The sequence below is a fragment of the Pygocentrus nattereri genome, chromosome 14 (assembly GCF_015220715.1).
Source record: "Pygocentrus nattereri isolate fPygNat1 chromosome 14, fPygNat1.pri, whole genome shotgun sequence".
NCBI classification, from domain to species: Eukaryota; Metazoa; Chordata; class Actinopteri; order Characiformes; family Serrasalmidae; genus Pygocentrus; species Pygocentrus nattereri.
In genome coordinates this window covers 26,498,194-26,523,985 of record NC_051224.1, presented here as the reverse complement: position 1 = coordinate 26,523,985, position 25,792 = coordinate 26,498,194, and the positions used below count along the sequence as shown (strand labels likewise).

The 25,792-nt window shown below is 40.3% G+C and overlaps 1 protein-coding gene across 4 annotated transcripts; it reads left to right on the top strand.

Annotated features, from left to right (window-relative positions):
- The first annotated feature begins 4,918 nt into the window (after window positions 1-4,918).
- On the top strand, window positions 4,919-25,443 carry rbbp6 (retinoblastoma binding protein 6). Of its 4 annotated transcripts, none has more exons than XM_037545038.1 (17): window positions 4,919-5,777; window positions 6,803-6,902; window positions 8,386-8,422; window positions 12,804-12,845; window positions 15,371-15,459; window positions 15,543-15,639; window positions 15,961-16,100; window positions 16,429-16,601; window positions 17,583-17,686; window positions 18,028-18,368; window positions 18,704-18,776; window positions 18,955-19,015; window positions 19,123-19,177; window positions 19,515-19,883; window positions 20,437-20,532; window positions 21,056-22,909; window positions 23,317-25,443. In XM_037545038.1, the coding sequence occupies exons 1-17, from the start codon at window positions 5,612-5,614 to the stop codon at window positions 24,821-24,823; spliced, it is 5,304 nt and encodes a 1,767-aa protein (XP_037400935.1). In that variant the 5' UTR covers window positions 4,919-5,611; the 3' UTR covers window positions 24,824-25,443. The 4 variants fall into 4 exon arrangements, with proteins under 4 accessions (XP_037400935.1, XP_017569259.1, XP_017569260.1 ...); XM_017713770.2 differs by having other exon boundaries at window positions 20,413-20,532; XM_017713771.2 differs by having other exon boundaries at window positions 15,958-16,100.
- The last annotated feature ends 349 nt before the right edge of the window (window positions 25,444-25,792 follow it).

Sequence of the window (25,792 nt, the reverse complement as noted above, 5' to 3'; positions counted from 1 at the left end):
TACTTTGATTTGATTTCATATGCAGTTGTTGACTGTATAAGATGTTCATTTACCTACTAGGCTACTTCAGTAAACAGTATATGGCACTGAGTCATGATGCAAGTTAGACATTATGATGTTCTGGATCTTTGCTTGAGGAAATTTTCTCTAACTGGACCGTATTGAATTTAATTAAAGACCCCTGTCTAAGCTCTCTGCTAATCTGTTAACATGTCATAGTATGTTCCATACTCCTTTGCGCAACTTTACATACTATCAGTACTGTAACCTTCCTGTGTTCTGTTCTGTATTTATTGTACTTAATTGTCTGTACTCTGTTTATTGTATTGTCTGCACTGTCTTTATTGTCTTCACTGTGTTTACTGTAATGTCTTTACTGTGTATATTATATAGTCTTCACTGTGTTTACTGTATTGCCTGTACTGTGTTTATTGTATTGTCTGTACTGTTTATTGTATTGTCTGCACTGTCTTTATTTTATTGTCTGCACTGTTTATTGTATTGTCCTCACTCTGTTTATTGTACTGTCTACTGTGTTTATTGTATTGTCTACACTGTCTTTATTTTATTGTCTGCACTCTGTTTACTGTACTGTCTTTACTGTGTTTATTGCATTGCCTGTACTGTGTTTATTGTATTGGCTGTACTGTTTATTGTATTGTCTGCACTCTCTTTATTTTATTGTCTGCACTCTGTTTACTGTACTGTCTTTACTGTGTTTATTGTATTGTCTGCACTCTCTTTATTTTATTGTCTGCACTCTGTTTACTGTACTGTCTTTACTGTGTTTATTGTATTGTCTGCTCTTATGTTCCTGTGTTGGTCCTGGAGGAATGTGGTTTTGTTTTACTGTGTACTTGTGTAGAACTGACATGACAATAAAACCTGACTTGACTTGACTTGAATATGCATCAGTGTCTGAAATACATTATTTATATTGTGCAGCAATGATTTATTTATTTACGTTTCAGCATATTTAAGTGGTGTGTATGACTGTGAGAGCTGTTCTGGTGCAGCATTAATATAAACAAATGCAGAATTAAGCAGTGTTAGTTTTCTCTACAGCCGTGTAGATCAGGTCTGCTGGAACCCTTTAATGAATGTGTGAGTGAAGCCTGCCCCCTGGTGGTCAAAACGCAGTACCGCCAGGGTGTATCACTTTCCATAACTGGACTGGTCAGAAGGGGAGTCATGCTTCATTCTAGGCTGGCACTGCCCACCCCCTGGGCTAGAACTCTGTACACAGCAGCAGACTACAATTACGTTGCACGGAGACATTGGGACAAAAAGACACAAAGATAGACAGAATCTGCTGTGAGATGTGCTGTTTATTGAATACACCAGCAAAACAAATACACAAAGGACATTTCAACTTGTTACCACTAGCCACACACTTCAACATTGACCAACCCCAACACAAAATCCACACCTCCTGACACAGAACAACACCACAAACACACACAACTTGAACTAACAACAACTAACACTAAATAAACAAAAACTAAACACATGAGGGACCAACAGACACAATTTATATGTTTTATATGTCTTTTTTCTTTTTTTATATGGAAGACCCAGCCACGTTCCATCTTCAGTGCTCTCACTGATGGAAGGAGGTTTTGGGCTAAAATCTCACAATACATGGCCCCGTTCATTCTTCCCTCAACACGGATCAGTTGCCCTGTCCCCTTGACGTTTCCACCCCCATGTTTCACAGTAGGTGTGGTGTTCTTGGGATGCAACTCAGCATTCTTCTTCCTCCAAACACGACGAGTTGAGTTTTTACCAGAGTTCTATTTTGGTTTCATCTGACCACATGATATTCTCCCAATCCTCTTCTGGATCATCCGTATGCTCTCTGGCAAACTTCAGAGAGGCCTGGACATAAGTGAACGCAGGACTCAAAACGGTGCAAAGCTATGGTACACCAAGGCAATTAACTGAAAGACACGCCCCAAACAACATATTTGGAAATGACATGCATTTAAACAAAAGAGCAATGTTTATTTTTAGGAAACAGCGCATAATGGAAATGTACTGCAGGATATTAATATGCTTCCTAGAACACTAACACGTCCTAGTTATCTAGCCAACCTTAGTGTAGTTGTTGTCTACTTTTGCTGCACAAACAGTGAAGAGTAAGTTCGGGTTATGTGGTCTGTGGCAGGATTAAGAGTAGCTAGATGGCTAGCTAGCTAGTTTGCACAGCAGTCTCTCTCTCTCTCTCTCTCTCTCTCTCTCTCTCTCCTAGTTTGTGCCTACCGACCTTCAACCGCAAAGCGGGCAGAACTGTTCATATCACAAAAGTAAAACCCCCAGTTAGCTATATGGGTCAAAAATGTTGAATGCTTATAACGCGGTCTACGGCGGAGTTAAAAACCAAGATGGCTGGCTAGTTAATCCAGCTAAGCTAACGTTAACTAATGTGCACAGCAGTTGCTCGCTCTCTCCTTCCTCTGCCTACAGACCTTAACACAGCAGCAAAGTGGGCGGAGTTAATCACATCACAGAAGCAAAAGACCGAACTGTGTAGGTGATAAAAAAAATGTATGCAACGGTTAGAACCCTCACTCTGCTTGTGGAAAACGTTCTCCGTTTTTCATGAATCGTCCACAGTCAAGACGGTTTGTGCCCTGAGAACTTGGACCGGCAGGGGATGTCCAATTTGTCCGTGTGGGCGGGGCGAAATCAGTCGATTGAGAAAATTAAGTCGTACAATGTTTGTTTTTAAGTTGCTAGAAGATGAATTTTGTTCTTTATTGTTTAATCAAATATTTTAAGTTCAGGCTAGTCATGATAGTGTGTTGAGACAACACTTATAATTTGTGCATCATCAGAACTGAATAAAATAACAACTGAAAGTAAAAAATCTGGCAATACCATGTAACTTGATTTTTTTATCATACAACAGTGCGTATATTTAAGTACTGGCTAAAGGCTACCTGAATTATTTTTAGAGTGCATGACATTTCTTCTATTTCGAAGTCCCCACAGACTTCTATGTTAAAGTTAACTTTCCTTGCATTCTCTAAAAAGTAGCGGGTGGTGGTCGCAAAGGTGACTCAAAAGGTTTGATATGTTGCCCCCTATCACCACAATTTTTTTTTGGCATGTTCTGCAGACAGGGTGGTCATCTTCAATTAACCTACCTTCTGCATTCTTATAAAACCCAAAATATGACCAAACGTCAGACACTACACACAGAGCTGCATCTGAGAGAATGATTCTGCCTTTGTTTGACTCTGTACAGTGAGTTTTTCACACCGCCGTAATCGACCACGGTTTTAACAATAATTTAAATTTCAAATCGTATTACTAACCGTCATTAATTTTACCGCGGTTTACCATGAAACCGGTAACTGTTTCATCTCTAAGATAGACACATAGATAGATAAACTGACAGACAGACAGACAGACAGACAGATAGACAGATAGACAGATAGATAGATAGATAGATAGATAGATAGATAGATAGATAGATAGAACACTGTCCAGTCCTTTTCTTACAAAATTGCCCACATCAATCCAAAACACTGTACTCTGGCAAAATAAATACTTTTCTAAAACATAAATCTCTCAAAAACATTTTTCACAGTGTGTGTTTATGGTATGTAAGCATTTAAAACTGACTTGTTTTATTATTATTCATGCAACCTTCATCACAAATTTTCCCATTTATGTTCCCAAATACAAAAGACTATTAAGCGCTGGTGGTCAGTAACTAAGTAGATGTAGTTGGTTTCTGTACCTAAGTAATTTTTTTATGTATCTGTACTGAAGTTTTTCCATTTTGGGTGACTTTTTACTTTCACTCCACTACATTTCAAAGTCAAATATCTGACTTTTTCCTCCACTACATTTAGAGAATCTGTCCTTCCTTTTGGTTTCTGTGTGTATAAAAACATAACATGTCAAGATGAAAAAAGCACAAAGCAAGAACTCCAATCAGGGCACAGCGGTCACTTTGTTTTGAGCTTGTTTTGACCTGTTGATCATACCGACCCAGTGCAGCACAAGGTTCAATGTCAGTGCAGCAGTGTAAAATTTTGGGAGAATCTATTCAACATAAATAATGAACTACTACTAACTTTGTATAAATAGAGCACAATATAGAAATATGGACACGTATGCAGTCGTGATTGACACGTCTTTTTTCTGAATTTATACAAACACGAATTAATTTTATAGTAAATTAGTTTTGCCTGGTTTATGTTTATGAACAGAGGCCTACAGATCAACATAGTAAAGGAAACTCATTTGTGATCCTGAGTTTAAAGCCAGTTTTAATGAAACTTTAACTTGTAACTAAGGTATAAATAAATCCTAAATTGAAACTTTGCTTGTTTGTAAAAGTGATTTCAGATCCACTCAGTTCTACCTGATGGAAACTGTTTGCCTTCAGTGTTTTGTGCTTATGATAATTTTAATAGACGTCAGCGTCACTAATTAATGACGTTCTATTAAAAGACTGGTTTACCAAGAGAGACACTGGAGCATTTTCACCAAAAATGAGTAAATGAAGCAAAAATGATAACAGGACATTAGAGACATAATTCATCTTTTAGTACCTTTAATTTCGATACTTAAGTACATTTGAAGGCAAATACTTTCGTACTTTTATTCAAGTGGAGGTCTAAAGGGAGGAACTTCTACTTTTGCTGGAGTAATTTTTACCTTTGGTATCTCTGCTTTAACTGCAGTACAGGGTTTGTGTACTCAGTCCTCCACTGCTGGTGTGGTTGTTTATAGATGATTCTACTGTTACAGTAGTTTGCTAACGCCACCCAAGCTACGTCACAGCAGGGCTACAGTGATGGAGAGAAAAGCTCATAATGTGGAATCAGACTCGATTACTCGGCCTGTGTTACGTGCATTATGACGCAACCGCGCCGCCCGTGCGTTTTCGTGCGGAAACCCCGTGTCGTCGAGGGGGCACGTTAGCACCGTTAGCTTCAGCGTTTCTTCGCGGTTTAAACTATTTATTCTTAAGTATTTTTCTTTGTTTTGTTTAAAAAAATAATAATAATCGTTTATTTATTATCGTATTGATGTAATACTGAGCTCAGGTATCGTCTGTGCCGTCGTTCTTGTGGTGTTTGGCTCCTTGTGTTGCTGGTTGAAGGCCTTTGTTTTTAGGCCGTTAGCACCAGAAGCTCCGGTGGGGTTTCGCGCCCCTTTTTCCCGGACTGAGGGAGCTCCAGGGCGGCGTGGTGCCGTTCACAGCTTCAGGACTCACCCACAGGGACTGGGTCTGAGATTTCTACCGAAATTGGACTCCGCGCAGCCCCGAGCGGGCTGGGGACTCGTAGCTGGACTCTGAGGGGGGTTTAGCGGACAAGGACTCTCCGAAAACCGAGCCGCCGTATTTGTCGATTCGTTTGGACTCATCGTGGCGATTTTGGAGTTCTAACTCGGGCCTAGTTCGGCCGGATCCCTCCGGGGAGTGGTAGTGCTGAGCTCCGCTCGGCTGCCATGGCCTCAGGCCCGGCTCAGACAAACTGCTGAGTCGGTCTGGTTTGCGCAGCCAACAGCTGCGATTCTGTAAACTTGTGGGGGGTTTGGGTTTGTGTTGGTTTCTTCTGTGAGCATTTGGGGGGAAATTTGTGTAAAAATGTCTTGTGTTCACTATAAGTTTTCCTCCAAACTGAACTACGACACGGTGACGTTTGACGGGCTGCACATCACGCTGAGTGAGCTAAAGAGGCAGATCATGGGCCGAGAGAAGCTTAAGGCCGCAGACTGCGACCTGCAGATTACCAACGCCCAGACTAAAGAGGGTGAGTGGCTCTTATTTATAAATCGCCTATATCGGGGTTTAAAGGACCATATTGGGTTAAGGTGAGGGGTATAAAAGGCTCATGTCAGAATTTAGAGGGTACGTATTGGTTGAAGGTGTTCATATCAGTAACGATAACTACTCGTATCTGGCTTCAAATGGTCCAGTTTCGGGTTTAAAGGGCTCTTTAAAGGGGTCCTTAACAGGGTTTAAAGAGCTCATATCTGGGTCCATATATGGGTGTTAATGGTCTCTTTTGGGTATTAAATGCATCTTAATCAACAGACGCAGCTCTGGAAATAGCGGATAGGTATCACAAAATTCAGGTTGTGATTTCTGATGTTCCGATCCCTCTCTAGGAAACTGAACACAATGGAGTTAATTTGCCAATAAACACTGGGGGAAAAAAAAGATTTATTGTTCTAGATTGTTGGATCATTTTCTAAGGTTCTGCATTTGGTTCCTTCTGTATTAACTTTGAAGAATAGTAATAATCTCATTGAGATGTGTGTGGTAGTGGTCAGTAAAGATGCATGTAGATTTTTACATTGATTTATTCATTTTTAATGTGAATTTTGTGACTGGTGATTTTACTGTGAGTAAAGCTGTTTGTGTTCAAGTTTGACATCATGTCAAACCCAAGTCATAGTCTTATCCAGCTAATAGTAGCACAATGCACTGCAATACAATCCCCAGCATGCATTGCAATGTAATGTGCACACGCAGTTTCAGCATGAGTTTTTCACACAATGTAAAAGGCAGCTTCTGTGCAAAAACAGACAGCACAGGAGCTAGTTTTTAATGTTTAAAGTATTCATATAATACCTCCAGCTTTCTTTCATATGCTTTAATAAACTGGCCAGTTCTGGTCATACCACAATGTTATTTCAGACTGAAAAAAAATGTAGGTGTTCTCTGACCCGCAGACTAAAAATATCTTAATATGGTAGTATGACCATTTTATTGGTTGAGTAACCCCTCAGGTGAGATTACATGGTGTTAAAGGCTTTTTCCTCTTCCTTTCAGAATACACTGATGATGGGGCTCTCATTCCCAAAAATTCCTCTGTCATCATTAGACGGATCCCAATTGGTGGAGTTAAAGCGGCCAGCAAAACTTTTGTCATGTAAGCTTCCTTTTGCTTTGTGTCCTGTTGAGTCTTCTTTGGCTTCAAATTACATCTGGAGGAAAAAACAATAGTACAAATTTTTAAAAATCACTATTATACCCCGACATGGATTAAGTCTAATCTTGGACTCCACAGTTATGCCTTTGCTCTATATTTCATATTGGGGAAAAATATAAGAAGCATAACAAGGCTTGCAGTCTCCGAAGTGAATCGCCATTGGGAATTCTGTTTAGTCAGAGACTAGGTTTGATCTATGTCTGGGGAAACTGGTCTCAAAAGGCAGATATGTGTGAAGTCTTCAATGTCGGGTTTATTTTTGTCAGTTAGACATTTTTGTTCTGTTTTGATGAGTAATATGTACAAAGCAGGAATAAATATTGTTAGGTCATAGAATACAGGTGGGCAATATAGTGAAGGTGTAATATAACATCCCTGAAATTTTAACAATACATTGTCAGAAAAAATACCACATTTAAAACGAAAAACTTAAATGTGTATAGATTATTTTTATGTAATGCTTCATACTCTGCGTTGCACTAAATACAATTAAACAATGTTATTAGTGCTCTTTGTAATGAATTGTGTAGTTGTTTAGTGTACTGACAATATCCATGATATACTCAGAAAAGCATAATTTTGATGGAATTTGTCAAGATAACTTTAAATATGGTTACATTGCCCAGTCGTATTTCCCTGTTTTGGCTGAAAATAATTGTAATTAGTCATTTTTGATGATTATATCAAATTACCCAGGAGCAACCATAGTTGACCTTGTATCTTTTTTTTTATTTATTTATTTATTTTTTTATACATAATTTAACTGCATATAGCGTGATGGATATATAATATGGTTTAGTATAGAGCTGAGCGATAAGGCAGAAATGTTTACTATACTTAGACATTTTAACAAAAGTTTGCATAGCGATATGTATATTTTCTTGAGGTTTCATAAGTTGGAACAGACAGTACCACATTTTAAGAATCAAAAACAATACTAAAATCCTTCAACCACAGTGGTTTAAAATTTGTTTTCATAAACTGCATTGCACTAAATACCGTTAAACAAGCCTAATTATGCCCACTTTATTAAGAGGTCTGCAGTACTGTGGATTCCCACTGGACCCACCACAGTATTCTTGTGGTGCAGGACAAATTTTTGGTGCTGTGTGTGGGAGCACAGACGGGTGCAGGACAAAACAAGCATGAAGAGAAATCTTACAAATTTATGAACAGCCCATATAAAGTAGAACGATCACTATATCATTTTGTGTGTGTGTGTGTGTGGATAGATAGATAGATAGATAGATAGATAGATGTGTGTATACAATTATATAAAATAATACATTTAGAAGTCTTAACTTTTAGCATAAATAAGTAGATAAATATTTCAGTACTATGATAAGTTCATTTATTGCAATAACGATAAAACATTGTGGTGACACAGTGAATGGTAACCTCTGCCTCTGTGTTTGTTTTACAGCGATCGATCCGAACCCTCAGGTGGACCTTCAAAAGCAGTATGTAGCACCACCTCATTTCTTTCACTCTCACTTTCTCACCCTTCAGCATTTTCTCCCCCTTTTAAACGATGCACACATCCATCCCTTCTTCCTCAGTGTTGTCCCAACGTTACAATGTGTGATGTGTTGAAATTGTGTTAACTTTGGATTTCTGCACAAAACTAAGTGTACGCAGCGCTACGTGCATGCCTCTGCACTATATTTCATAATGAAAAGAACGTAACAAGGCCTAAGAGTTGTACATGTTCATGTACTGTATGATCATATTGATCTTCTATAGTGAGAGTTGAACATGATCAGTGTTCAGTCTGTTTGTCTATAAACTGGTACGTCTGTAAAAGCTGTCTTTGTTTTCTGAATAAAAAATATGTTGTTTATTTTTTAACACACTACACTGCACAGCTTCAGTGTCTGACTGTCCGTATATACAGAATTTGGTGGAGGGAATAGCAGGGCCGTGTGTGTAGAGTTGAAGCAAAAATCAACACCCACTGCTTACTGAGCCGCAAATTAGATGATTCACCTTTTTAACATTTTAAAATACCTGTATAACTTAATTTCCATCTCTATACAAGAGCAACAGCTATGAAGTTACAGAGGACATGCTACAAATATATTTTAGTTCATTTGCTTGTTTTATTTGTTTGACTTTTCACCAACATGTTAGATTTACAGTAGATATGTCATCGTATTTCATTATCTGATGTTAATGAGTAAAATAGGATATTGCTTAAATTGCTTTTCTCTTCAGCTACATTTTCAAAGGATCTTTAGTACAGACCATGACTTTTAGTTAGAACCATAAGTTCTATATAGAACCATTTCATGCGTTGCGTTGTGAAATTGTTCAGATTGATGGAGACAGTGTTGTATATTTTTAAAGATGGTTCTTTTATGGGTTTGTTTCAGTAAAGAAAGAGATTCTATAAACACCTGTGGACACTCATAGAACTCTTTGGGTTCTTCAGAATGTGTTGATGATGATTCTATATAGTAACCAAAAGGGTTCTGCTCATGTCACAATGTCAAGCTTGTATGCTTTGCGCATGCAGATGGTTCTTTGATTGTTCATGGTTTTTGATGGATGGATGGATACTTCATTGATCCAGATGGAAATTTAACCAATAAACAAACTGAGAGCACTTACTTTAATAAGTTAAAGTTTAATAAGCCGCAGATCGACAGTGTTTCACACTGTTGGTAGACCTTCCATAGAACCTTCTTTAGTTAACAAGTTATCCAATATTCACAGCTGTTAACCACTGTAATTTCTTTAGCAATCGCTAGCCGACCTATTAAATGTTCTAAGTTGGTTTGATGTTAAAACTGCTTAACGTTAGCTAGTGTTAGCTAGACTGCTAATGCTTATTTGGTTCCAGTTTTGCTCTAATAGCCAGCGGTCGTAGGTACAGGTGGGCAATACTCCCAAAAAAATCACGATTCTTCAAGCTTTTTATGATGCACAATATTTACTTTCAGACATCTGATCAGTTAGAACAGAGGAAGTGTTACATTTCAAAGAAATGCTATAAATGAGTGCAGTGATTTCTATTCAACATTTAATATCCTTTAATATTTTAAGTACTGATGTTAAAGAAGTATATTGTATATAATAATGATAAATACTGAAAGTGTGCAGCCACTAGATTAGCTGTTATTGATAGTGTGCTATTGGTAGCATGACTGTGTTGAGTTTAAAAAAAAGTTCTATTTAAAAAAAAAAAGCATTTTGGTACAGAATATTAGCATAAGTGTAGGTGTTTCAGTATCAAGCGACTTTTATTTAGCTACTAACCCAGTACAGATAATCGATTGCAACATCTTATTCTGATGCTTATAGACTTTAATTTCTGAAGTTTGAAAAATGTCGCGCTAATTATCTATGATTAAAGTCAGTTAACAAAAACGGGCTCTGCCATTAATGAAGGTAGTCCATGACTTTTCCCTTGTCACCCTTCCCTTGTCTTAAGTAATGTGGACTTTTCTCTTGTTTAAATAAGTATCCTGTTGTTTGGGATCGTTCTTGGTTTGTTTTAGAGGATGCAAAACATTTTAAGTATTTCCTAGTGTTTTATTCCCTATAATGTTGTCTAGAACTCATTTGTAATAACATTTAAGTATTTTTAAGTCATTATTTCATGTGTGCTATTTATTAGATGCTTCACACCCTGTTTTTCAACTCTGATATCCAGCCCGTCTTGGGTGACGAATCATAATGCGAGAGACTGAAGCAGGTGATTTGCTGTAGTGCTAAAATTTGGAAGGTTTTTCTTAAATGTCCTTTAGCATTTTAATCACTGTGTCAAGTGGATGTTACCAATAATTGATGGTTAATACATATTAATACATATTTTAGTGTGTAAACACATTTTGTGTTTTTATAATGGGTTGCAATTCTTTTTTTTTTTTTTTTTCTTTTTGTCATGGGTTCTGAATTTATTCAGCCTGTGTCCCTTTTTTTTTTTTTTTTTTTTTTTTTTTTTTTTTTTTTTTTTTTTTTTTGGTTTGGTTTTTTTGGGGGGGTGTAGTAGCATATTTTGTTTTGTTTTTGTACATGTGATTAAAGAAACAAATCTGTGTAGATTTTATGGTTACTCTAACTACGGTTAATTTGGGTTAACAGTTATGTGGTACGTATTTTCATATATTTCTAAAAAATATTTTATGGTACATAAGTTTTCTTCATGAACATGTGTAGTATTAACTTATTATTTTTCTGAAATTATTCTATTTGACTACTTGTTTTTTGGAATGAACTGTGCTTGTTACACGGAATAGTCATTAATTGTGAATTGATTAATTGTCCATATGGTCATTTTGTGTATGATGACACTGTTAACTCATTGTTAAAGTGTTGCTTTTAACAAATAACTTTCTGCTTTTTATTCTTTTGTTAATCTTTTGTCAAGCTGAACTCAATTATCTCTCCGCTTGCATTTATTGTTGTAGTTTGAATGAAGGAAACTTTAAGGTAATTACTCTTAGATAAATAAACAGACGCTATCGAAGATGCTAATAGATACATTTTTATGGAGCATATGCTTTTTTTGCCTTCATCACAAGGCTCACTCTGGGCTGTATTCCAGTTTGTAAAGCCGATCTTTCGCCACTTTTTGGCACCACAGACTCCCCACCTCTCATTTTTCTAGAAGTGCCTTTTTAATGTGGGTCGTGAGTAATCCAGCTCGATATTGTTGTAAAATGCTGACCACAAGCTTTCTCAATAAAATCCCTGCGGTTAAAGTGTCTTAACACGATTTACAAGGCCTTGTGTGTTCACTTCTCCAAAGGTTTGGTTCTGGGATTCTGAGATTTCCTTCAAAAACAAGGATCTTGTCATTTGTTTTGAGGCCAGCAGACTTTCTCCTAGATAACATCTCGTAGCAGAAATGGTTCAGAATAAATGGCGAGTTATCATATTGACTGAGAAGTTAGTCCTTCATTTGTTTTGGGGTTTCTTTCCCTCTGTTTTATCTAGAAAGAGGACCCCAAAGCCTCCCTGCCACCTTTTCTGTTTGCTCCTGCTTACAGTTTTAGTTTGCACGGTTAAATTTTACCAGGGTGGGCTTGGTAGAAAGTAAAATTCATCCGTGATTCCACATCCATTCTTTCAAGTGGTACAACTTTGTGTTCCTTCTGCATCAGCATGTTTTCGCTGCATCTGTTTTAATGGCATTCACTACCACGAACAGTGATTTGTGTGTCCGACTTCCAGAATTTTTTGTTGGCAAAACTTCAAGTTCACATCGTTGACCATTTACATTGACCTCTGAGATGGCATTGTCATATAACAGCACTGAGAATACAAACTTTTGTGCTTACTGTTTGTAACAGGTGAGTTAGTCAGCCTGCTAACTGCTATATTGGCACCAGTTAGATGTGTTTTGAGATTCTACAACCCGGTCATTCTAAGGAAATCATCCACAATCCTCCGATTTATGGATGAAGATTAAAACCCTGACCTAATAGTGGGCAGTTTCTCTGGCTATAACAATTAAGTCTTTTTTGTTTTGTTTTTGTGTTTTGTTTTTTTATGGTATGGAGATTTACCTACCATGCTAACAGCACCAAAATCGAGGAATTTTTTTTTTATTACCAGTCCTTCAGTCCAGCTCGGGACGTAACTATTTCTCAAGGTGACAATCCCCAAAAGATTTTGACCAAGAGTTTTCAGTATAAACCTGCTGATTTGAGTCACTGAAATGTTTGTGTTGTCATTTTAATAAGTCTCTGAGGACAGACTGGCAAACCTGTGTCAAAACATGTCTTGAGATTGTTTTAAATATTATGTTGTGTAAATGTTTTCTCAGCCAGTTGGGTGTGATTATGTTGAATGCCATTGCAATAAACCCTCTTGTCCAATTCTTTTTGCGAACAGATTGATGATTCTCCATCCATTTCTCTGGCCCAGCTATCAAAGGTATATGTTCAGCTCCTTCTCCATCATGTATGACTGTATCTGTACTTTGTATTTTGTGTTTGGATCTGATGAACCATGGCTCATGTAGATGACTTGTGCATGACAGTCCGATGGTTTGGCACATCCTCAATTCGGGTTCTTTATGTGAAAAATGTGCTACAAACTCATTTTCTACACTGCGTGTAATGTTTTATGTATGTTTTACTAGAACTTAATGTAATTTAAGTCTTCTGTATCCATGGATAATCATTTGTAAAAATGAATGAGTACTTATCAGCTATCATCAGTTATTTTGGTTGTTGTGTTGTGACCCATTGAAAAGTGAAATGTTAATTTTGTGATAACCAGTAGCTTATAGTCCTGTGGTTCTCGCACTGTTCAAGACCTTGGAGTCAGAATTGAGCAAAAATGTGGAACGGTTGGAGAACCACTGTTGGTCTGAAGTAGTGGGTGTATTTGGCAATACTAGCCTCATCTTACTCACCTATGAAAATGATGGTTCTTTAGTAAAGAAAATGGTTCTATGTAGAGCCATGAACATCCTATGAGCCCTTTCTGTGATTTAAAGGGATCTTTTCATTGTGAAAGGGTTCCTCAGATTGATGGCGAATGTGCTGTAGATGGTTCTATAGAGAACCTTTGTGAAAAGGGATCTAATATGGCCCCAAGAAGTGCTCTTGTCGGGCATGTTGTAATAGAAAAACCCTATTTGGGCTATATCGATCCCTTTTCACAAAGGCGCTGTAGATGATTCTGATATAGCACATTCAACATCAATCTGAAGTACCCTTTATATGATTTGGAAAGTTCATAGTTCTATATAGAAACATTTTCTTCACCAAGAAGAAGTCATTTACATGTGTAGTTATTAAAGCTGTTTTTAGAAAACATGGTGTTCCTAAAGGGGAATTTTACCTTTTTTTTATTTTTTATTTTTTTTATTTTAAGAATTCTCTGCATAATTGAGTGTGTAATGTAAATATGTGAACTGAGTGATTCAGAGTGGTCTGGTGTGAAATGGTTCAAATGTCTTCATAGTAGTGGTGATGGGACCCAGGGGTCGCCATGACTACAACAGAAATGTCTACATTTTATTTACTATCCAGAACCACCAGTGAACCTACATGAGTCTTCTGAGTTTATATGTAGTGTTGATGGTAGAAAATCTGATGCATGTATCCCTCCACCATGAATGGAGTCGGAAGTTCTCTAAACGATCATAAAACAGCACCTCAGTCATCAGGCAGTGAATTCATAACCATTTCATGTAGTAACTTTCTGTGAGGGAGCTTTTAGAGGTGGACGTCTGGTTCCTATCACCACCGCTGTGATCAGTTCTGACTCTGTAGGTTTCTCTAGAACAAAGCATTTCACACCAAACCACTCAGAACCGCTCTGTTTAGATCTTAACCACTTAATTATGCAGGATAATCAGTGGAATTCCCGTTTGTGTACTTTTATAGGCCTGAGTGTCTCAGACTTTACCTCTGAATAAAGTGTTGACTAACCGTGTTCATTGCTGATAATTGCTTTGGTGTTTTATTGTTGTGAATATGACTGTGTGAGCTGTGAGCATGCCTGGAGCTGTAAAGAAGGCGCTTTCTGCCTCAGTGTGGCGGGAGGGAGTACCCTAAAGCCTCTTAACCACACTGTTTCCGAAACGTATTGAAGAATGAAGCACTTCTGTTTTTTGTTTTTATTTTATTTTATTTTTTGGTGGATTTTTTTTCCCATTGCTTACACATCGTCGCTGAAGATTCTTTCTCGCTTGATTCTCTTTTTGTGGACTGGTTTCCCAGCTGTGCTGAAGATTTTCTTTTTCCAATGGACTTTTACAAAAGCACTGATCACAATGCACCGTTTTTGTGTTCTGTTTGCTTGTTTAAAAGTATATATCTACTTTTTCCTCAAGAGTATTTGTTATTGAATGGCATTGCTAATTCCCAGGTGAACGCTTGTTTACTACTTTAGCGAGGTAAATTAATGAAAATGGGTGAATAAAGTGACTAGTGAACTGTATGTAAGAATTAATGACTGAACAATATTTTAATGGTGTTAATAAAAACACAAGCACTTGCTTATCTCTTAGACCCTGAGCAGCTCTGTGGAAATGAGCACTGTGATGCATTTTGCTTGTAAGAGTGTGTGCGTATTTTTTCTTAATACTTCTGACTGTTTCTGATGAAATCCTAGTGCTAATTTTGCAATTTATGTCAGTGTGCACTTCTTTCTGTACTTCATGCTTAAAATTGGTAAATTTCACAAATTGTGTGTGAAACTTGCACAAGTGTGTTCCACCGGTTGAGCAGGGCCTAACAGTTAGCGGTGCTAACGGTCATGTGCGCTAACGCTAACGGAAGGCTTGCGGTACTCCCTGACCACCCGCGGTTTTGGAGGAGATTCGGACAGCGATGCGGGCGGACAGCGTCTCTTTACAGCTCTGAAGGACCAGTGCATCCTCTGGGCTCCAGTTAGACGGCCTGTGTTTAATCTGTGTTTAAAACCGTTATTGCCCTGTTGAACAGACGGCCAATCTCGCCGAAGCGAACGCGTCAGAGGAAGACAAAATTAAAGCAATGATGTCTCAGTCCAATCATGAATACGACCCGATCCAGTAAGTATCTGCATGCTGAGGCACAGAAGCAGAGCAAGATTTTCTGCTGTTCTAAGTCTAATTTGAGTTTGTTTTTCCTTCAGCTACACTAAGAAGCTAGTTGGACCCCCCCCTCCAAACTACACCTGCTTTCGCTGTGGGAAAAATGGACACTACATTAGAAACTGCCCAACCAATGGGGTAATTGGGTTTTCATTACTACTTACTAATCTTATCCATTTTTGGTTATTGTATTCCTTTTTTAAAAAACGTCTTATAATAATCAGATAAATCAGTTGTAAATAATTTTGAGATTTTTTTTAAAGAATGTTTTATTTTTCAGATTGATAATATTCATTGATATCTAAATTACTGTAGGCTTTATGTAGTTTATTTTTTATTATTTTTTGATTAATTCTGTGCTTAATTCATTTTGACTAGTTATTTTATAGTTTTTAAATATTTTTTTTTTCTTTATTACTATGAGTAATCTAATTCTGTGCTTCATTGGTGTGCTAGCAGGACAAAAGTTTTGAGAGTACTCAGAGGATCAGGAAGAGCACCGGAATACCGCGGAGTTTTATGATGGAGGTGGATGATCCGTCTATGAAGGGGGTCATGTTGACCAACACTGGAACATATGCTATTCCCACCATTGACGCGTAAGAACTGCCATCCGCTTCTTTTGTTCTGCTATAGGCATACTAAAGATTACATGTTTGTGATGTCACAGCCATGAAAATGTTTGCATATGCCTGCCCATTCAAATACATTTCTGCCTTGGCTGCTACTTGAACGAAGCACAGTTCAGGGCAGCCAGTCGGAGCAGAACTCATTTAACTACTTCAGCCTTAAAGGCACGGTAACACATACATCCAACTTAGTTTGTAGTGATGGCGAGAGGCTGGAAAACAATCATGTAGATTGTCCCCAGTGCTGGAGTTAAAGCACGCCATCGTCACTGTATTGATTGTTGATTTTTTGTAACAGGGAAGCATATGCGATTGGGAAGAAGGAGAAGCCTCCATTTCTTCCTCAGGAGCAGTCCTCTTCCTCCGAGGATGAGGATCCTGTACCTGATGAGCTGCTCTGTCTGATCTGTAAGGACCTGATGACCGACGCTGTGGTCATCCCCTGCTGCGGGAACAGCTACTGTGATGAGTGTGAGTATAAAAGCAGTCAGTTGTGAATGACAGAAGGATGTTTAAGTTCTCTCTCCTCTGTGTCTCATTGGATAAGCTCATTTGTTTGAGGCAGACTTGGATCAAGCTTAAAGACCCAGAGAACCTTTCTAATCAAGTTAATCTGGTTCTTCAGGTAAACTGATACTAAGTTCACCCTTTTGAGTAAAGTTCCACTGACCAATAAGTGACAATATATTTCACCACATTTCTCGCCTCTCCATGTAAACTTGGGTGGTCGTAATTGTAGGTGACCCTTCTGTAAGCATTCCCCTGACCATTCGCAAGGCTGTATCTCTGGCCCCGGCCACACAGCAGTTTGAGGCAGAGAAGCTTAGCGAGCTAATACTAACCCAGCATAACCATAAGGTGGCAAACTGTCCCACCCTTCTAGCTGCCTATCGCCCGTTCACTCCTTTATCACCATCACCAACATTGTTCGCTCATCCGTTTTATCACATGTTGCTTTGTCCGTCTGTTCGTGACTTGTTAATCCAGTTAGCGTCACATAAAAGCTGAATACTGGTTCGTTCTGTATGAGGGGCGGAGCAGAGCTAAGAGTGCTAGACAGAGCTGTCAATCAAGCTGCTCATTAGCCATATCTACACAGCTCTCAGATAAGTCAGATCAACATTCTACGCCATGTTTCATCACATCAATATCAATCAGCGTTTTTTTTACTCAAGCTTTGGTGGCTGTTTAATAGAACATTTAACTTATTGTCATACAGCCATTTTTAACATTCTAATGTGTTCCCAGCACCTTCAAGGCTAGAAAGGCTTTTCAATACTGCAGAACTATTGGACATGCATTTAACTTTGATTTTAATAACTTTTTGTTAAATCTGATGTGTGTTGACAAGGGAAAATGGAGATCAAACAGGCATTGGATTATCTTTTTCCGTTATTGCACTATGGTTTTACAAAACTTTTCTGTATGTAACTATTTTTCTTGTCACTGCAGGCATTAGAACAAGTTTGCTGGAGTCGGAGGAGCATGTGTGCCCCACCTGTAACCAGTCTGAAGTTTCTCCTGATGCTTTGATTGCCAATAAATTCTTACGCCAAGTAAGATCCTCGTTTTTACTGCACCTTGCCTCCAATTTCACATAATTTGACTTTTTTTTTTTTTTTTTTTTTTTTTTTAATATTTAGCGCAGCGGTTCATTTGATTTCACTAGTACAGGAATTGAGTATTTGTTGATAGTGATTTTAAATATTTCTATGTAATGTTATACATAGAATTGTATTTAGATCACGGGAATTACTTATTGTTGCATTTATCTTATATGATCAGATTGGAGCTGTTTTCATTGTTTGATTGCATTTTAACACTGGAAGAGGATGCATGTGTTAATTAGAGGATGCATTTGTTAATTTTGTAAACGTCCTGTTGTTCCAAATCCTAGGCCGTGAACAACTTCAGGAACGAGACGGGTTACACAAAGAGAATCCGTAAAGCTGCTGCTGCTGCTCAGGCCGCCCCTCCTGCGGCCCAAACCCAGCCACGCGTGCAGCGTCCTGTCCAAATCCTCAGACCCCCCAACTCTCGCCAGCAGGACCCCCTGCTTGCCAACGTTCCTCGTCCCGCAGCAGCAAACACGCCCCCTGCTGCCCTGAGCCCCGTGGTCACTCAGCAGGCCTCCAGCACGCCCCCTACTGGTGACGGTTCCTCTGCAGCTGGCAGCAGCAGCCCGGCTCAGTCCCCCCCGCAGGAAACCAACAAGCAGGATGATCCTGTTATAACCAAGTAACCAGATTTTTCAATTACTTCGTTCATTGCATTTTGTTTAGTTATACAAATGGTGTAATTTTAGGGGTACACCATAAAGCAGGATTTGGCCAAATATGTCCAGAGTCTTTGATGCTAATTGTAGGGGGGAAACTCTCATTATCTGTCAGCTACATTAGCCTAGTACTAAAACGAAACAGACACCAAACATGTCGTGGCTGATTGACTGCATTTGAGAAAAGCTCTCCAACTTAATTTAGAAATCCTGCTTTGTGAAATGTTCCCATTTTGGCTTTATTTGTGATTGATTTTAATGCTTGCTTGTGATAAAGATGTACCGTTTTCCTTCATAGAGAGCCTGAGGTTCAGCCACAGACAACTGCTGTTTCATCTGAGACTCCACTGCCAACCCCAGTTATTCCAAAGGTATGAAGTGCCCCCCCCCACCTGAAATATGTAATGTGAAGAATTATCAATTATAAACACCATTACCAATTAGTCTGCAAGCTCTTATTGGCTGATATTTAACCTGCTCTTTAAGAACATGCTAATGTTCGTATATTTACATGACTCAACTTGGTCATTGTTCTTATTTGTTGTGCAGGGCTACCATGTTCCAGTGATTGGACAACCACACTCTCTGCCTCACCCACTTCCCAGACCAGGTGACACATTGCAAGATTTTCTCTTTTCCCTCTTGAACAAGCATATATAAACCTGTGGAAGTTGTTAATGCTACAAGTAATGAACATTAAATAAATGTCCTTTTTAGCACAAACAAGACCTAACGGGCCAAGACCATCTGGACCCCGGCCTACATGGGATCCGTAAGTGTCGTTTTCGTTTCCATTGCAGTTCTCTTTCTTAAAAATGGTTCTTTGCGATCTGTTTTTCACTGGGGATGAGTTTGAAACGTAATAAACGTTTGTGCATGGAACAGTAAATTAGGCTTTTTGATAATCCTTTCAAATGTAAAAACCATGTGACTGAATTCACATAGAACCACAGTCTAGAACCAATTATATATAGGCTTGGGGCTAGGGTATTGAGCAGTATGCATGCTTATAAAGTAGTTTACTTCATTAAAGCATAAGTAGTGAGGTGATCACTTGAAACTTCAGCTAACAGTTTTGTCTGAAATGTCCCATGTTTTTCACCATCTAGGTCCTCAAGCCGCAGCCGGGCCCCCAGTGAACGGCCCCTGAGGCAGCAGGCTCCTCCAGTTCAGCCGCCTCCTCCTGTGGCTCCTCCGGTATATGTTCCTCCTCTGTTCCCTCCTCCGCAGCACACCATGCCCCAGCCCCCCGGTGTCGTTCCCCAGCAGTACCCAATGCAGTATCCACCCGGCCAGCAGCCTGCACCGCCGTATACTGTGCCTCCTCCAGGATATCCTCCAGCACCGGCTAATGTTCCGACTCCATGGGTACCGCCAGGCACTCAGCCACCAATGCCCAACCCCATACCTTCCATGAACCCTGCACCCTTCTTATCCAAGGAGGAGTTCTACAGACAGCAACGGAGACTGAAGGAAGAGTGAGTAGGCTTTCATCCTCTGTTGACCGTTTTTGTTTCAAGTTTTTAAGCTATGAAGTATGTTGTATTATTTTTACGAGCATCTTGTAAATTCTCTAATTCTCAGTTTTTCTAAATTTCTACATAATTGAGTTGAACTGTTTAATCTGTGCTACTCTGATTCTGTAGTTCCTTCTGGAACACTAGTTTGCTAGTGATTTTGTTGAACTGTTAAGGTGTACACAGTGTGAACAGTATTTTTGAATGCCAGTCCTGACGTGCCACAGCATTACAGACTTAAGCATTTCGCCTTTTTAATCATCAGTTAATTAGCAAGTCTTTTATTAATCGGGTTCATGAAACTATAAGGGGAAATAGCTAATGTCTGTGACCTGTGACCTGCAAGGAACCTGGTTTGACACCCTGTGGGGGGTGCACTATAATAGTTATAGTTTGTCTTCCTTCTGCTTGTACAGATGCGAAGAAAATTGATTCAACTTGCCATGTTTTAACTGTGAAGTTTTATCTCCTTCCTGTTTTCAATAAATAGTCCCCACTGTCGATTCGTTACCAGGGAGAAGTCTAAGCTTGAGGAGTTTACCAATGACTTTGCCAAAGAGCTTCTGGAGTACAGAAAGATCCAAAAGGAGAGAAGACGATCCTATTCTAGGTTTGTTTAGTCTAACCACAATTTTCTACAGTTTTTCCTCAGTCCTGGTCCTGGAGTAACCTTGACCTGTGCACTTCAACTCATAAAGGATTTATTATTTAGCTGACTAGTTGGATTAGAACTGTTTTAATGTCTTGCAGCTCAGTTATCGAAGGATTGTGGCTATTGAGGAAAATGAAAAATCTGAATGTGTCTTGAGACATGCCACTGTCTGAAGTCTACAGTTTTGTAGACCATAGACCCTTTAAGTCAGATTCGGAAGATGTCCTAGAAGCTTCCCTCAACCCTTTTCAGAATCAGAGTGCCCTGCAGAACATTTAGGTTGCCACCATTAGAAAGCATGGGGGTCTGTTTCTTTTCTGGAAATGGAATCTAGGGTAAATGTTAGACCACAGCTAATGCCTACAAAAAATTGCAGGGCAGGGTACTCTAGGACCAAGGTTTAGAACCACTGCTATGTTTGAGTGTAGTTTAAAGAAGTAAGGCTTAAAAGAACTGAAGTGATCTTCTCATCCCCCTGCAGGTCAAAATCCCCCTACCGTGGTTCATCATACAGTGGTTCTTCCTACTCCTACTCCAGATCACGCTCTCGCTCCAGATCCCCACGCTCCTACTCTCGCTCTCTGAGCCGCTCGCGTTCCAGGTCACGCTCTCGATCCCGATCTCGTTCTCGCTCCTATTCACGCTCTCCGTACTCCCGTAGGGGCCGTGGCAGAAGCCGGAGTTACAGGTCCCGATCCCGTACACCACCTTACCATCGCTCTCGCACCCGCTCTCCTTCATATAGAGGGCGAGAAGGAGGAATGAGTGGCATTTATCGTTCCCGCTCCAGATCACCACACTACAGGGGCCACAGTCCAGGCAAGAAGCTTCTGCCTGGCTCTCAGTTGGAAGTTGACCGCAAGTACCCAGGCAGGTACCGAGAGATTCCTCCTTATGATGCCAAGGCTTACTATGGCAGAGCAGTTGACCAGAGTGACCCATATGAGCGGGAAAGATACCTTGAGTGGGAGCGAGAGTACAGAGAGTGGTACGAGAAGTATTTCAAAAACTACGATGCCCCACAGACCAGTCAGATTAGAGGTCGCGGGCAAGGCAGAGACCCTTACTCCCCTGAGCGTTATGCTCCACCCAGACCCAGAGATAACTCTCCCTATGCCAGGGGACGACGTGATGACTATCCGACACATGGTCAAGGACACGGCATCCCTCCGAGAGGCCGTCCTATGACTTACCAAGAGAAGTGTGCTGAAAAGTACGGCCACCTCCATGTCAACAATGCGGGAGCTGGGAGAGGCTTGAGCAAAGAATCCCTAAAACCAACCAAAGACCGGGAGCCAAGCACAAGCACTGCTGTGGACTCCAAGGGTCTGAAGCACAAGAAACACAGGAAGAAGAGAAAAGGAGAGGAGGGCGATCTCTTCAGCCACTCTGACTCCATGGATGAATCCAAAAAAGACGAGAGGAAGGGGGACTCCATGCTGATGAACTCAACTCGTGACGATGCCACTCCAGTCAGAGATGAGCCAATGGACAACACTGCAGTGCCCTACAAGAGTACCTCAGACAAGGAGAGAAAGGAGAAGACCAAAAGCAAAACAGAAAAAGTAAAACGCAAGGCTGAGAGTGGCGCACCAAAGAAGGAAATCTCTGTGAAGACATCCAAGCCTGTCAGAGAAAAGGAGGCAGATGCAACTCGTGAGAAGGCAGCGTCCACCGAACCAGCTATTAAGAGAATCAAGGAAGAGCCAGCTCAGAAGGCTGATACTGGTAAGCCACATTCCTCTGAAAAACTCATGCTTCCTCGCAAGCTGATGCAGTCTAGACCAATCAAACACCACCAAGAGCAGAAACCCATCAAAGACGAGCCTAAAGTCAAGAAGGAGCCCGTCAAAGACTCTGCAAAGATTGAGAAACCTCTTGCTAAAGATGGCAAGCCAAAGTTGGAGAAACCTGTCAGAACTGAGGAGAAAGCAGTTGTCAAAACAGGTGAGGTGAAGTTGGTGGAAAAACGGAAACGAAAAGATGAAAAACCACTTGTGAAAGACCCAGAGCTTCCTCTGAATAAGTCCCCGAGGGTTGAAGTCATGGAAATGGCCAAGGGGTCTCCCAAGCCCAAACCCAAGGTGGAGAGTGAGAAACCGGTGGAGAAGGATAAACCAGCCATCCCTGCTCTGATGGACATAAAGCCTGAGCCTGTGAGAAAGATCAAGCTCAACCGTGAGATTGGGAAGAGGATCAGTACTGAGAGACTTTCTGCCGATGACTCTGGGTCTGGTGCAGGGAAAAATAGGCTAGACCAAAAGTCTAAGGCCAAGATCCGACGGCGGGTGCACGCCACAGACGGCTCAGGATCCATGTTGGTTGACTACACCAGGTAAGAAAAGAGGGCACGGGGTTAGACATGTGTAATACCATTATTTCCAGATGTAACATTTATGATTTTTACAAGGTTTGAGGGGCAATGTACAGTTTTTCTCTCATCCCAAACGTTGCTCAGCCAACATTTGCCTGGTCTCCATAATTGTGTAATCCTAACATGGCCTTACACACAATAATTTAAACATGTTCTTTGCACAGTGCAAATTTGTGAGGTTCCATTATTTGTTAGCTACATTAGCATAATAGCTCCTGGGGGAAAATTGTAAATTTGATTTCTTCCTTTGTGTTTTAGTGATTCTCATTGCTTTGTTGTATCACAGTACAGTAACTCATGCAAAATACTGATTTGAAAAGTTTGTGTGAGATTGTTTTCTTGATCTTATGTATGTTGTGTTTTGACAGCACTAGCTCCACTGGTGGTAGTCCCATCAAGAGGCATCAGGAGGAGAAGGCAGACCTGAAGAAAACTGTGGTGAAGACCCTGGAGGAATACACCAACGACAGTTCCACACCTGCTGAGGATGAGATCGTTATGATCCAAGTGCCTCGCTCTAAGTGGGAGAAGGAAGACTATGAATCTGAGGAGGATGATTCCAAGGCAGCAACTACTTCTGTAAATGCTGGACTTTCTGCTGCTTGTGCTGCTCCTGCTGGGGAGAATGCTGCTTCAAAACTTACCGACAGGGAGACTGAGAGAACTGCCCATGCCTCTAAAGACACTCCTACTGAGACGAAACCTGCCAAGGATCCATCGTCGAGCGATATGGAAACAGACAGGGAGAAAGAAAGTGAGAGGGAACGCGAGAGAGGAAGAGAACGAGACCGTAGTGCCTCAGATCGTGAGTCTTCAGATAAGAGAAAAGCTGGCACGCTAAATCTGGATAGAGGTAGCGACCATGGCAGCGAGAGGAGTTCTTCCTCCCAGTCCTCCAGGGACAGACTTGCTGATAGGTCTGCATCATCATCCAGGAAGCCATCAGGAAGGGAACATAACACGGCTGTCCCTGAAAGGAAGCCGGATCACCGGACTAGCACAAGAGATCATTCAGATTCGCGGCAGAGAGACGGGAAACCAAGGGAACCCCTCAGAAGAAAAGAATCACCTCCTCCGCCGACTTCCAGGGGTAATAAAGAACGTGACGTCCACACAGAAATGGCTAAAAGAGCTCCTGCAGTTTCCCAGGAGTCCAAAAAGACTGAAAACAGCCCTTCTGCGGACAAAAGATCAACATCTCAGACTGTTCCAGAACCCAAAAGAACTGCCCCAGAGGATCACCGGGCAGATAGGCAAGCACAGAATGTGAGGCATGCCGATGGACGTTCCGCAAAGGATAAGGAGCACCCAGGACACAAAGCTACACATAGGACTGCTACTCCAGAACCCAGGACTGAAGCAGAGCGTGTTGGAGCTCATGTAGAACGAGAGCATCCCAAAGTCAAGCCTCCGTCAATACGATCCATGCGACTTTCCTCGGACCTTGCACGGGAAACGGACGAAGCAGCGTTCGTCCCCGATTACAGTGAAAGTGACAGCGAGGCTTCCGATCCCGAGAGCAAGGCAGAGCTTAGGGAGCGTGGGAGAGACAGCAGCATAAGCCCTGCCCCCAGCCACAGCGCCAGCCCCTCTGGAAGCCATGGCCACAGTAGCTCTCCCAGCTCTCCTGGCAGCCAGGACAGCAAGAAGAGGAAAAAGGACAAAAAGGATAAGAAAGAGAAAAAGAAGCACAAAAAGCACAAAAAACACAAAAAACATAAGAAGCATGCTAGTAACGAGTCTGAGTCGGAGCCTAAAGGACAGAAACACAAGCATAAGAAAAAGAAATCCAAAAAGAGTAAGGACAAGGAGAAGGATGAAAAGGAGAAAGACGAGAGGACGAAGGATGATCTGAAGGAGAAAGAGCTCGTCTAAGACCAATGGACTTGATCTAAAAGCTGTTTTATTATCCTTGATGGTACAGCTAATAAACTGTATTTCAGCATCCTGCAAAGACTACTGTTAACACTGATTCCCTTCTGTAGTTCATTTTCTTTCAGGACATTTTGATTTAATCGTGCTAATCTCCACACTGAGAATAGTAATGATGCCTGTAATGATGAAGGCTAATATTTTGAAATTTTGCTATGTGTTTTTGATGCATACATCTGTTAATTTCTTTTTTGTTGATCAGATTTTCACTTATCATATCGTGGATTTGTAGAGGAGGCACTTTAGAGATGTAAAGATGAATGACTGGGAGAGTTTTTGCTCTCGTACCTCATCTCCCTCGTGTATGTAGAGCCAGAAAGAAACAAGTCATTAAATAATTATGGCGATAAGACACTTTCACAACTGGATATAGTGCTGTTCTAGCAGGGGGGGGGGAGGGGGGGCACATAATGATCTGCTTATGAGATGTTTATTGCACTGTGAATATTTCCTCTATTCAAGTTTTTATTTTACATCACATTGTCATGATGGTTAATTTAAAATTGCCAGCTGAAAAAGGAAATGTTTTGTTTTGGAGATAATAAAATTCAGCAAAATCTCAACTGTGTTTGGTTTCCCATGTCAACAACGTCAGGTAGGTTGACAGCCTAACTCGGACGTTTTAGGCTGAAACAATGTCATGCATCAGTAGCAATGTTAGCCAGCGCATTTTCCATTTGTGTTCTTCCAATATAAAACCTAGCTGTGAAGTTAATCAAAAAAGCAAAGCAGATTTAAAATTTTATTTCTCTGAACTCTGAGAGGAAGTCATAGCAAAGTGTTTTGGTCCCTTGTATGGAGAATTTTAAATTATATTTAAATTAAAAATATATTTTTAAAAAATGGTGACCTGGTACTATGATGTGCCTGTTTTCAATCAATTTGTGGGTTAACCCCACATTTTTTTGTTTT

Coding starts and splice junctions, on each gene's coding strand:
- rbbp6 (XM_017713769.2), top strand. CDS start 5,612: ATGTCTTGTGTTCACTATAAGTTTTCCTCCAAACTGAACTACGACACG. Junction 15,460..15,542: donor CATGAATACGACCCGATCCA/GTAAGTATCTGC, acceptor TTTTTCCTTCAG/CTACACTAAGAAGCTAGTTG. Junction 19,884..20,412: donor CAACGGAGACTGAAGGAAGA/GTGAGTAGGCTT, acceptor TTCAATAAATAG/TCCCCACTGTCGATTCGTTA.